Genomic DNA, 14,399 nt, shown 5'->3' with positions numbered 1-14,399 from the left:
AACTTTTCAAAAATAGCAGATCTATAAGCTTGCAGTGAACAAGCACTCGGTGCTTGTATATCTGCTATTTTTCAATAGCTAAAGTATAAAATAATTCCAGGCCCCTCCACCTTGGGCCCAAGTAACTCAGTCCCACTCCCCCCCCCCCCCCCCCCCCCCCCTCTCCCCCTTCTGACGCCCCTGTTCAGGACAAGGCGCGATACCGAATGACGGCTGTCCTCATTATGTGTGATAGACGAGATTTTATCTGGGCGCAGTTGTTTTGGTTATGAAGCCATTGACTTGCACATCATCTGACATAGACTGACAACATTCACATAGACATGTTTATCAACACAACATTAATTACACATTAATGAGACATGAAATGAGCATGAACAATCCTCTGGCATTTTACCAGAGATCCTGTCTGCCTTTTGCAAAAGTAGTGACAGTAACACATCAGGCTTCCAGTATTTACTGTTGGCTAGTATGCAGTGTTTGCATAATAGTTATTTATTAAATGCATGAACAGATCGCCTATTCAACAGATCAGCACCACCATCTGTAGCTATGCACCAGTATGTACTCTGTAACCGTGGCTATCTTCCTGCACCAGTATACTGGTTAGGTGTTCCAGCGCACGCATAAAGCAGTTTTTTATGAAGAAGAAAGACTCTCACATCATTCTGTTATCCTTTTATATCATAGATTCTTGTTGGAGTTTAATGCCTTGAGATGTAGTTTAACACAAATTATGTTTGACCTCATAAGTAACTCAATCCACCATTTTCTGGTGCTCGACTTGTCCGAGCAGAAATTAATAATAAACAAACACTGACGATGTTCCACGATGACATCTCAAGAAGCCAGGGGGCATCTTGAGATGTAAAATACCAACTGCCCTGTTTTCTCTGTCACACTTTGATTCCCTCTTCCTCTCCATGTGAGTTCTCTTATTATCTGATATGTTATCTCTGTCTTTTCTTTTTGTTTTACCATTCTGAACCCCCCACCCCCTGCCCCTGCATCGTTCTCTTCCACTCCTCCACATAATTCTCTCTCATCTTATTTTCCTCATCTCTATAATTGCGTTAGTGGGTCATTGCCGCTGTCATGATCCTTCATGGTCAGTGAGTTACAGGGTGGGCTGCCGTGAGAATATATCGTCGTTGGCGGTTGTCCAAAACCTTCCTTTTTTTGTTATTATTTTAAAAACGATTTACAATAGTGAAAAGAGCCGATCTACAAGCACACAACGCAACGTGAGGCGTTGTGTTCTTGTAGATTGGCTATTTTCACTACTTTTGTGTGACAATTTTGTATGATGTAGGGCTTTAATTTACAAAAGAAAAAAAAAACATGCAAATGTTAAACTTGGAGAATGGAGATACAAGGTTTCTGCCTGACAGTGACGATATAAATTATTCCACAGGGGAAGAGGGCACAGCACGTGGGGATGGAAAACGCCATGGCAGGCAAAGCCACAGTGCTTCTCTTTTCCCTGCCTGTGATCTGTCATTAGGGTTCAAATGAGGCTTTATGACATCTCTTCATTCAGTCCCCCCAGGAATGTCAGCAGGTCTCAAATCTCCCATGCAGCTATCTAGTCTCACCCAGAACAGAACGTTAGGAACAAATGATTCCATGAATATCCCCATCAGCATGCGAGATGAGCATTCATGTGCGAACCTACAGTAGCTGCTGGCAAACCTGGAACCTCTTTATTCGATGAACCTAACATCACACCACTGTCTCGTGGAAGACGTTGGAACTCTAGCCTTAAATTGATCAGCGTAATTTTGTTCACAGACATATTATTCTATTATAATCCATTACAACCATTTATGTTATAGCTGTTTGTAAATGGCCACATTTAAATTGAATCCCTTTGATTACTCTGTCTGTCTGTCTGTCTGTCTGTCTGTCTGTCTGTCTGTCTGTCTGTCTGTCTGTCTGTCTGTCTGCCTGCGTGCCTGCCTGCCTGCCTGCCTGCCTGCCTGCCTGCCTGCCTGCCTGTCTGTCTGTCTGTCTGTCTGTCTGTCTGTCTGTCTGTCTGTCTGTCTGTCTGTCTGTCTGTCTGTCCATCTGTCTGTCTGAATGTATTTGAGCTGAGTCTGTAGGGGACTGGGATGACCCAGGGGCAGTTAATAAAACATTTTTTTTAGATGGGTTGTGGAGGGAAAAGGGAGATCGAATGAAGAGGGTCGGATGATATTGGATCAATGAAGGTGAGGTCGGTCTTGACAAAGGGTAGATGAAGGATAAAGATGAGGGTAAAGACAAAGTGAAGGAGGGAGAAGAGAAAGCCAGTCAAAGGTAATTGAGTCCAAGTTGTGTGGGCTAGCTAACAAGATTGTGCAGAGAAGCCGAGTCCGGAGGCAGAAGGAAAGAGAGAAAGAGAGAGGTAGGACAGAATGATGAACGAGGAGAATGAGAAAGAAAGGGAAAGATAATTAAAGCGAAGTTGAGAATCGTTAGGAAACACACAGACGCACAAACACACAACACATGCACAGTTCCATAGGTTGCTAGTAATTATGGTGGCAGTGACAAGTGCTGTGCTGTACTGAACACTTCCAAGGTGCATGCTAGACTGTCCTTCAAAGTTGTATGCAATAATCTTGACTCTGTTATTATCCACATACAACACAATAGATTTGGCTGTGATCTGTGATGGTATGGTTATACAATCAAGTGGAGCTGGTTTAGTACACATAGACATTAGTATTTTACATTTAAAACATTATTGCTATTGTTATGTATAATACATTAATATTTAGCCTATCTTACGGACGTGAGAAAAGTCAATATGCTTAGTATTTTGATCCTTGTACTTATTTGAGAGCTTTCTATTCTGTTATAACCCCAAAAGTCTAAAAAGTCCAGCAAACAGCCAGATAACAAGGCTGTCAGGCATTGTGTAGACTGCCAGTGATTGCAGAGACACTAGGCTACCCCTGGCCTTTACTTTGGCAACAGCTATAACTCATCCTGAAACGCCCGCTGGGAACAGAAGGTGTCGTCTTCTCCTAGCCTCACTAAGCCGATTCAAATAATCCTGTATACATATACTGCCATTGCCATTACTAATTTACCTAAATGGTAAATGGTGCATTTATGTAGCGCCTTTATTCAAGCGCTTTACAGAGATTGTGCATTACATTCACCCATTCACAAACACATTCATACGCCGATGCCAGAGGAAACTGTGCCTTGCGTAGCATTTAGGGGTTCAGCGTCTTGCTCAAGGACACTTCAACAGTAACTTTGGGGGAGCCCGGGATCGAACTGGGAATCTTCCGGGTGCCAAGGGGCCACTCTACCCCTGTACTGAGCCACTGCCGCGAGGTACCTCATACAACTATCATGTTTTTGGTGTGTGTGTGCGTGCGTGCGTGCGTGCGTGCGTGCGTGCGTGTGTGTGCTAGATGGAGCACACATACATATTGAATGTCACCTAGCTGTATTAAAGTAATAAATCTAGTTATGCTCCCTGTTGGCCTCTATCTGGCTGACACAATTGTATGAGTCATTTCTAAATGGAACCTGTTAGAAGCTGCTTGGATTGTCTGCAACACAAAGCTATGGGAAATAGTGTCTGCTTTGATATGTAAATGAAGGATGATAAAGCCAGATTCCATATTGACATGATCATCTTCTTTACTCTTTCCCATAGCTTTCTCATCTACAGATTATCTTTGAATGTGTGTAGGGTTTGAAATAGGGTAAATGTTTACAATTTCATTCTAAACAAACAATCTCTTACGCATACACTTGACCACTCTGTCCTCTGACTGAACTTTCCATAAAATGTACAGTATCTTACAGTACTTAAGGGAGATGGCATAGTGAAGCAATGTTGAGTCTGCTCTTATAACCCAGTTTCTATCTATCCCCTATTGCCTTATAGATATCTATTACTACTTCTCTTTGCTCCAACCTTAGACAGGACTCTGATTGCTCTTTCTCTTTGCTTACTCTATAGGGCCGTTTATAGTTCTGTATGCTTGGTTTTGTGTACGTTTTGGGTGAGAGAGTACGTGCAGTAATTGCGTCGCTACATGCTTAGTTCCTCTACGGTTTGTGCATGCCGACTCACGCTCCACTCCAATTCTGCTCCCTTTGGGGCCGCGCGCCACATTTGCGCCTCGCAGCACAGAGCACACAAGAGCAGAATAGCTAACAAAAGCTTAAAGCTATGGAGGTGGTTCTGCACACCCATGTAAACCGAAGCATTTAGCCAAAATATGTAGAGACATAAGTCAATAATTAGTAAATGAGCGGCTGAGCTAAATCAGCTCTTCTTGTGTGCCTCAGCCTACTATAGCTGTCTGTGTCTTTTCTTGTGTCGTGTTGTTTGCTTACTCGTCTCGCTCAGTGTTGGCGTGTGTGTGTGTGTGTGAGGAGTCAAGGCGTCCTCTTCACATGGTTGCAACAACGTTCCTTTTTTCCTGTTCACCTCCCCGCGACTCCATTTTGGGTCGGGACCCATAGTTTGAGAACCGCTGTCTCATAGAGGTATAAGAACGATCTTTTATCACTCTTTTTGCAGAGGAAAAGTAATTTTCCTCACTACGGTGGCCGCGGGTACAAATCCAGCACGTTCAGTTGAGAGGTGCACGTAAGGTCCGTGTACGGACCGTAATCATACGGACAGACAAGTACGGACAGGGAGAAAGAACAGACATCAAACGGACCAAACGGAAGAAATCTTTCTCCCCCTCTAGTGTAGACCTGCGGTCATTATGTATTACTATGCATGGTACTTATGCTGGCAGGGTGCCAAGAACAACTCTTTAATCTAATAAACCATATAATCAGACCACCACTCCTGCCACACTCTTTTATCCAACTGTGAGTCTCAGAGGGGGAGAGCAGTGATGATGAGTTATCGTACTACGGGGGCCAGGCATATACGCCTATATAGTGTATGCCTATCTTCATTCTCCCTAAACATGTCACTGTATCTGTATGTGTGGGCATGAGAATTTGTGTTTGTGTTTAGCCTAGCCTAGCGCATCTGTTTGTGTGGAGAGACCAGTCCAAATCAATTGGGTCAGGAAAGCGTGAAGACCAAGCCTTGTTTTCCCTGCCTCTCTGCTTGAGGCCTTTCTGTTGCCCTCTCGAGTGAAGCCCGCTAACTACCTGTAGCCTCTATAGAACGTCGCTCTGTGGAAGCAGAACCCAATGCACACTCTCCCCCCTTTTCCTTTTTCTTAGTTTGTTTAGTCCAGCGAAGTGATGGGGAGGGTGAGGTAATGACATGCAACACATGTCTTCAGCTTAATAAAACTCAAGACGGTGCTCTGCCTTGGAGCTATAGAATGAATAAAGATAGCAACCAAGGTTTCATCAGTGAAGACACAATTAAACAGACTCATGGGAAAGAAAACAAGCATATAGACCATTGAGGATATTAATGAATCGCAGTGTGTACCAGTGAAAACTGTCTGACCCACATGCAGGCAGCAGGTATACAGAATGTGAGGGCAGAATGTAATAAATTTCACAATAAAGAAAAATCCATATGACAAAATAAAATAATAAAATAATGAAATAATGCTATTGTCACAATTGTGACAATAATATACTGTATATCGGGACCGAAAGAGACGGACACACCTCCTTCCCCATCATCTCTAAAATAGCTCCATGGCAATACAGCACCATAAGCCAGTACTCATGTACAGTCCTGGTGTTGGAACACAGTTTGGGGAAGATTGGTATGTAGTGCATGAACTTGTCTCACTTCTGTTCCTGTCATTTCATTCTGCCTCATATAAGTATAACAAAGCATATCACAAACCGGGACACATCGTCAGTGTTGTTTCCTGGAGTCACTGGGTGTTTCGGGTCTTGCAACAGACACCTTCCTCCAGGCGACCAGACCGAGGCTGAGCAGAACCCGTGTCCCACTCCCAGTGTCCATCTAATTGGCATGTTACTGCCCCCACTGTCCCTTAGTGGCTTAGGGTGGCAAGTGAGCTATTAGCAGTGGGTGTTGGCAACACTAGGAGGCTCTGGGCACTGTGGTTTGCCTCCAGGCCTGGCTTCTCCTGCATCTGTAAAAATCTCATTCCACCTTGATGGATTTTTAAACCCTTCAAGAGAGTCTCTCTCTCTCTCTCTCTCTCTCTCTCTCTCTCTCTCTCTCTCTCTCTCTCTACTGAGAGTACAAACTGTGGATCGTAGGCATATGCACAATATCCGCCACTTGGGTGATTAATGAGTTATAAAGTATGGGCCTACCTTGTAATGTGTGCACAACATATCAACATGTAAACATCCTTGAGATAAGAACACTTAAAAGCTGTGTCCATTCTGGAACCCAGAATGCTTTCTCTAATGCATCTGTAATCTTAACCTCTGTTCGTTCCTGATCAATATTTGTATCTATTAATCTGATAAGTGATAATATTTTTATCCATCAATGACGTTAGTATGTCGCAGGGAATTACCCCAAATACAGCCCTTGATGCCGAGTGCCAAGCAGGTTGCATTGGGTAAAATTATCTTAGTCTTTCATATGAATCGGCGGAGGATTGAAAATGAACCGTGACCTCCCAATCTCAGGTTGGACAGTGGACCGTCTAACCACAAGGCAACTGTGTTGGTTGTGTATACAAGGGGTGGGTCTAACGTTTTATATGAAGCATTTTGTTGATAGAACAACAGTTTGTTGATAGATATAATGTACTATCTCTTATGTAAGCGAGCAGAACCATCATGATGGCACCAGTAGAGTGACACTCTGCGTTCACAGTTACCATGATAACAATGCAGGCATTCTTATTATGTAGAGTGAGGTGATATTGCCATACCACCAACATTCATAATCAGCAAACGTTCACACGTGATGCCAAAATTACATTTATACTAGTACTAATAAATTGCAGGCATGTCAAGCAAATGTGAAATGGGTTTTAGTAGCCAAATCCCCCACACATACAGTTTATAGGCTCTGTCACTGCCGATATCCACCTGTTGGCCTGGGGGAGGTTGTAGACAACCACGTCTCCTCTGATACACATGGTTTCATCTGACACTGAGGAGTTTCACTGGGAGGGTGTAATGCATGCCTAGGAACACGCTATCCCTCCCATTAATGCTCCCTGCTGAACATAACAGCCTGTAGTCACTAGTGCAGTGACAGTGAATGCCCTCCCCTGTTGGCTTCCCACCTCCGTTGCCAATTGTGTTTAGTGGAGTGCCCGGCACACAGTGGAGGAACAATTGTACTCATGTCACACTAATGTGCTCTCATCATGTTGACGTTATTCTGTGTGTGTGTGTGTGTGTGTGTGTGTGTGTGTGTGTGTGTGTGTGTGTGTGTGTGTGTGTGTGTGTGTGTGTGTGTGTGTGTGTGTGTGTGTGTGTGTGTGTGTGTGTGTGCGCGCGTGTGCGTGTGCGTGTGCGTGTGTGTGTAAGGAGACAACCGGTAAGGAGACAACCGAGCAGGAGGATGAGGTGGCTGTAGGCATGGATAAAGGTTTCATGGATGAATTCTTTGAGCAGGTGAGACTCTCCTCTCTCTCTCTCTCTCTCTCTCTCTCTCTCTCTCTCTCTCTCTCTCTCTCTCTCTCTCTCTCTCTCTCTCTCTCTCTCTCTATTGCTATGACCCATTTAGTGGGCTAGTAGTACACTCATATTTTATCCATTTCGTTGAGCACAGCATCATTAGCATGGGCATCATTCCCATGCTAATGATGAATCTAATAGTTATGGTTTATCAGGTTCTGTGATCGATCTTTTGCCATCTCTGTCCTCTGGTGAGCACTGATATGATAGCTATCGATGTTCTTGCTTGGGTGGAGTGGATCGTTTGGTGTTTTATTTCTTTTCAAAAGGCCATTATTGATTCCCACAAAACACAACACAATGCTGTCCGTTTCTAGCCCTGAATATGAACATTGACCCACAATTCCAACTGTGTAATGTTTTCCCAGCCTTTGCATTATGTATATGATTATTTACTTCAACCGTATATGCACAGCACTTCTGTAAGTACCGCTCATGCAAGTGTATTTTCTTGTACACGCTGTGTGCATATGGTGGAAACGCAAAGTGAACATCAGCAAGGCTCTCAGACGAGCGGCCTGTTCCAATGTAGCACCGAATGACGTCTCGCCCCAGAGAGACGGAGGCTCGCTGTGAATCATCAGTCACATTGAGCCAGTCTAACTTCAGCACGAGACAGGTTGCTCTCTGAGTAAAGTGCTCTGTCTAATTCCATTTTAAATGGGCCTGTATCGTATCGTACATCTCCCCCAGTGAGTGGCTTACAGTAGATGTACAGGAAGGATAATCCTTTGGGGGCCCAATTCCCTGAGAATGTTGGGGTAGGTCCCTGGGTAAATATCAGTCTTTACTGCTGCTTTGTATCCATCTTCATGATCTTGCATGTTTAAAAATAATGTCCAGAGTTCCCTTCCGTCTGTGCACCTTTAATGCCCAATATGGATTTGGAGTTCCATGTCAGCCATGCCCAAATATGACATCAGTACCGTGACTTCGCCGTACTCCGTAGATGGATTAAAGGACAACTCCGCCCTAAATCACTTCTAGGCTAATTTTCCTACTTATATTGATCCAAAATGACTGTCCATGGGGTCTATTAGGCACAAATGCTCCAGTCCTGTTGTCCAGTTTCCCCAGCAGAACCCAGCAGCTCTCATAGCATAGAGTGGAGCCTATAAGCCTATCACTTTTACACTATTTGTTGTGGTCAAAAGTGATTTTATTTTTCATGAATGTGTTACTAGTTGTCATTACAAACACATCCATGCCATCGTTGTCCCACAAAAGCCATCACACTCTGCTAAACATGTTACGGCTCGCTCCTCCTCCCCTTCACATACTGGCCCTTCTCACCACCTCCCCCCTCACTGACTGCTTCCTGGCTCAGCTCAGCACACCTGCTTCCCCTCACCAATCACCGCACCTGTCCTCCATTCCTCAATCACCAGCTGCCTACAAATACCCAGTCTACTCTGTGCGCGATTGCCAGAGCTTCACCAGTCAAGGTTGGTAAAGTTAGATTGCTAGACTTAGCTTTCCCAGTTTAGCAAGTTAGCAACTCGTAATCTCCTTGAAGTTTTTGCCGTGTGCTATTTTTCCCGTTGGAACTTTTTGCTAACGCTGTCTCTCATCTCCCCAGTTTTTCCGGATCCTGAGCTGAGCCGACAGCGAAGCCATTATTCCCCACATTTCCCCCACTTGGATTTTTGTGAATGCTCACCCCAAAACATGATTTATGTGACTGTGGTGGCTTGTGTGGAGCAAACAAGGCATGGATGTGTTTGTAATGACAACTAGTAACACATTCATGAAAAAAGAAATCACTTTTGACCACACCAAATTGTGTAGAAGCGATAGGCTTATATGCTCCACTCTATGCTATGAGAGCTGCTGGGTTCTGCTGGGGAAACTGGACAACAGGAGCATTTATGCCTAATAGACCCCATGGACAGTCTTTTAGGATCAATATAAGTAGGAAAATGAGCCTAGAAGTGATTTAGGGCGGAGTTGTCCTTTAAGTAAACTAAGCCCCCGATCTTTCAGGAACCTAGAATATTCCCCAGATGATGTCATCAGTGGATCTAAAATATGACATCAGTACCATGACTTCGGTGTTCTCCGTAGATAGATTAAGTAAGCTAAACCCCTCTCCATACTTCGACTCTCGTTCGGTCCAATGCTTTTCAGAAGTCCCGAGGGATGTAATTTTATGGTAGAAAAGGACCTTTTGACCGAAAACGGCGGTTTCGGTCAAAGTATGGACAGGCCTTAAGCCCCCGATCTTTCAGGAACCTAGAATATCCCCAGATGATGTCATCAGTGGATCTGTTGGGATGGTAGGCAAGCTGCTGTTGGACCCACATCAGTGCTGAGAAGAGAGGAGCAGATGTAATCCTTAACTGGCCTCTCATAGGACTTTTGACTAATGTCAAATTAAAAAGCAATATGTGTGCATATTTGTGCAGGTCTTACATTTGTCTTCTGGTTCATAATCACATCACTGCCAAACTGCTTGTACCAGTCCAGACACATATCTTTTCTCTGTACAAATTTCCCATATGTTGGACTAGAACTCATGGAATGCAAAGGGGGTAAACAGAAGATCACCTTGTATAGTTTATGTTTAGAGAACAAGAGCGATCAGTAAGATGGAAACATGGAGCCTTTGAGAATAGAACAGTGTCAAGAGAGACAAACAGAGGTAGAAAATGAGTGATGGCGAGGATAGCAGCTTGAGGGAGTTATGGGAGGGAGAGTGGGAGTAATCAGACTCTCTCCCCAACTGAGCTCGTTAATTAACAATTCGGTGGAGAACTTGGCGGGACGGCAGTCAACTGAGAGACCACTGTGATTTGCTGTCCTTCAGTCACAACACCTGTGCATACTGCATAGTACCTAGTGTTTTATTTCTAACTTGTAACGGTATCAGTTACTGTATGCATTTGTCCTTTTCTGCATAGCCTATATTACCTGTGCAGTGTTTGCATGAATACTTTCCACGTGGCATAAACAGTTTAGAGGAAGATTATTCGTGAAATTATGTATTAATTATGAAGAATATTTTGAATATTTTGAATCAATCATCTCTTCCTCAGTAATGGCTATGGTGTTATTAGTCTCTAATGAACACAGATGGTAGATGGATGCAGTCATAAATTAGATCTGTAACTTCTGGGTTAAGACCCTTGGCTGCAGGTAAACCACCTCTACCTGTGCTCTTTCTGGGCTTCCATCTCTGAAAGTGTGCGTGCGTGTGTATGCGTGCGTGCGTGCATGTATGTGTTTTGTGTCTCTGATTCAGGGTACAGAGATCATCTTAGATACTGGAGGCTCCTGAAAAGAGGTTGTGTGAGTCTCTTTGTCATGCATGCATGCATACACGCCCATGGAAGTGTGTGTTTGGCATCATCTTTTTGCCCTCTCCAGTGAGATTTTATGCATTTCTCTCCAAAGAGAAAATATGGTCTGAGATGAGGCTGAGAAACATTCTATGACTCAAGGCAGCTTTATTAGGCTTCATCTGCTGCTCATTTGGTGACCGCCCTTTCATCACATTCACCACCACCATCATTCATCAAACTCTCTCAATTAGTTCTTTGCACTTTCACATCTCTTTCACAGACAGAAACGGAAATAGACAACTGCACGCACGCACAGGCATTCACCACACAACACACCTAGGCACTCGTGTCTCCCTCTGGTCCTCTTAAACCAATTATGTCCTTATTAAAAAGTACAGATCCAATCATCAACTAATTAAGGAGATAATGGAATACTAATGACCTGGATTGAGAGGTGGCAAGAAAAGTAAGCCAATCTAAAGAATGTATGGATGGAGGTATTGAGGAAGAACAACAGAGCCTAGAGTTTGTAGAGACAGAGAGAGAGAGAGAGAAGGTGGATGGCATTCAAATGAAAATACTAATAATACTAATAATAATAAACATTGTTTTTATATGAAAGGCAAATTTAAAGGATGCACAAAAGGTGAATAAGCGGGACAATGCTGGGAGATATTAAAATAGATTTATCCTGTAGGCAAACAGCAGGAATGCAAACTACTGTTGGTGATATCTTGTAACAGAGCAGATGCATGGATGAGGAAAATGATTCATTGAGGGGGGTAAATGACAATGATGGATGCAGATATTGATGAGGTCATTGCCAGATGTGTTCCGTGGTTCTTCCAGCTGTTGGCAGAGCCAGAGACAGCATGATAGCACAGATGGTAGCAGGTGTGACAGGGACGATGGATCGAGTTATAACAATCATTAACAGATGCAGGGCTCTGGAATGTAGGGCTTTGATAATATTTGAGATTTGTTTTCCCAATGGTGGCAATGTTAGTCCGCTTTGCCTGCCCCATTGTCTCCATAAACATATATTATTTAAAGAGTGTGACTTGTGCATAAATTAATCTGTCTACTTGCATTGATGGAGATGTCAATTGTTAATTCTCAGATAAAAAGTTAAACGCAGCTTTATTTGTCAAAGTGACAGACAAGTGAGAGACAGACAAGTGAGAGAGAGAGAGACAGGAAAGGAAGCACAGTGCAGCAGAGAGCCTCGGGTTAGATCCAATCACTGGGCAGCTGCAGGCAAGGACTATAACCTTATTTATGTGCTATGTGCTCTTATCAGGTGAGCTCTAGCCCAGCGGTTCTCAAATGCTTTCGTGCCAAGGACCCCCAAATTGATATATATTTGGCCGCGGACCCCCATCTGAAAATGTTTTATGCCAGGGACCTCCAGAAGAAAAGATTTGTGTTAAAAAACTCTAAACTATTCCACGTTTTTATTTCAAGCAGCACGGCAAGAAGTGACACGCTGTGAGCTTGTAGCCTATATCTGCTAGTTGTGAATAGCCAGCTTATAAAAATGGATAAAGTGGTTCAGATGATTGTGGCGCTGTATTAACACATTTTGCTGGGGACCCCCTGGAACCCCCCAAAAGACCCCTGGGGGTCCCCGGACCCCACTTTGAGAACCAATGCTCTAGCTAGCCTATCCACAGATAGTCTGGCTCAACTAGTGCTTACTTGTTTTTTGTTTTATAACATCTGACTCACTTCTAATTACACATTGACATCTCATTTCCTATTTAGGTCATGTGTTGTAAACACACAAGTGAGCGCTGGCTTGCTTTATAGTATTTCCAGAGTATGAAAATACCTGTGCTAATGATATTATTCCCTCTGCATGATGTGCTATAAATAGTAATGTCTGGCTGAAAGTTCTCAAAAGTATTGATTAAGACAAGGAAGCAATTAAATAAACTGACATGGCCCAGTTCACATTAATGGGCCTCATATTGATGAGGATGTCTGTAAGTGGTTCAGTTGATAGCATTTCAATCGAATGGGATTCTATTAGCAGCGGAAGCAATTTTTAATTGGGTTAATTTATCTAATTCATGCGGCACACACATACATGAACATTATTTTGGTAGATCTAATGTTGCAGAGAAATGATGACAGAGGCTAGATCAATTAGACTCCATGAACCTGTGCTACAGTAGGATTCTCTCAGTGTTTTGCTAACATAATGACACCAGTTTAGCCTTTGTCCAGGGTAAGTGAATTTCTCTGCCTCTCTGTATCATGGCTTTTGAAAAGATTCTCATTCCTCTCTCGCTCTCTGTCTGTTTTCTTTGACTCCCTCCTGCTCTTTCGCTCTCACTCCCCACCTCTCTTGCTATCTGTCTGCCTTTCTTTCTCTGTTTGTCACTCTGTCTCTATCTCTGACCTCCCTTCCTCCAGGTGGAGGAGATTCGTGGGTTTATCGAGTCTCTGGCTGAGAAGGTTGAGGAGGTGAAAAGGAAACATAGTGCCATTCTGGCCTCGCCCAATCCTGATGAGAGTAAGCGTGTCCATTTTTATATATGCCTATACTCCATCACCCAAGTGTTGCTACTGTAGCTGACTATAATCGTAATTGTTTTAATCCTGTTTTAAAGACAAATCGTTATTTGTTTTGTCTTGCTGTCAGCTTTCATTCATACACAGTAAGTATACATACTGTAATGTACATCTACTGCTTGCAAAGTTACACACCATTTCTACTAATAGTAATCGTTTGGTAACATAGTCTTGCATTCAATTTTACTAGAACTTCTGTGCCAAGCTCCTTTCACAGACACATGCTTTAATGAAAAACTTATTGTTTAATAGGATCCTAAAATTACTCAGTAATGGCTCAGATAGGCATTTGATGGAAAGTAGTTGGAGAATAATTCCAGCACACTTTTTTTTAAAGATATTTTTGGGTCTTTTCTGGCTTTATTCATAGTACATACGGTAGTGTGTAGAGTGACAAGAAACAGGGAGCGAGAGCGAGAGAGAGACGGGAATGACACGCAACAAAGGTTGCCGGGTCCGGGCCCTGAACGGCGGGCTGTCGGGCTTATAGAGCCTACTGTATGTGGTATGCACCCGGAAAGCTAGGCCAGCCGGTGCCCCAATTCCAGCACACTTTGTAGCTTACTTATCTCACCAGCAGCAAAAAGACTGATAATGGCTGCAGATGCCACAGAACAGAACAGAGAAAATATGACTATTATCAGGCCAACGAAAAAGAGAGACATGGTTGATTTGTTGGAAGAAGAAAATTAGTCCTGTCTAGAGACATTCTTCATTCTTCTCCATAATGTTCTTTCTGTATAGTCTTTTTCTGTGCCTTTACTCTCTCTTAAGTATCCGATCAGACTTTGTCATCTCTCTTGCTCCCTTCTTCATTTTATCTCTTCACACATAATCCGCCCCTGTACTGTATGTAGTGACACACAGGCGTTTGAAACTCCTCCATCCTGCTACTACGTGAAGATGAAGCTTGCACTAATAGTAATCCTCCTCTCACCCACACACCACATACGGTCTCGCCTAACTGAAGAACAATCGATC

The 14,399-nt window shown here is 43.3% G+C and overlaps 1 protein-coding gene across 5 annotated transcripts in view; it reads left to right on the top strand.

The window, feature by feature from the left end:
* The window catches only part of LOC308289561 (syntaxin-1A-like), a 69,811-nt gene that overhangs the window by 6,221 nt on the left and 49,191 nt on the right, over positions 1-14,399 (top strand). For all 5 annotated transcript variants that reach the window (XR_013962244.1, XM_080731288.1, XM_080731285.1 and 2 more), the window contains exons 2-3: positions 7,411-7,497; positions 13,260-13,359. Coding sequence is in view for 4 of the 5 variants with exons in the window: in XM_080731288.1 (XP_080587414.1) it covers positions 7,411-7,497; positions 13,260-13,359 (187 nt within the window). In the remaining variant the exon portion in view is untranslated. The remainder of the gene's footprint in view (positions 1-7,410; positions 7,498-13,259; positions 13,360-14,399) is intronic.

The sequence above is a fragment of the Nannobrachium achirus genome, assembly GCF_963921795.1.
Source record: "Nannobrachium achirus genome assembly, chromosome: 8".
Lineage (NCBI taxonomy): Eukaryota > Metazoa > Chordata > Actinopteri > Myctophiformes > Myctophidae > Nannobrachium > Nannobrachium achirus.
Note: the sequence above shows the minus strand (reverse complement) of the source record. Positions and strands in the feature narration are given on the sequence as shown.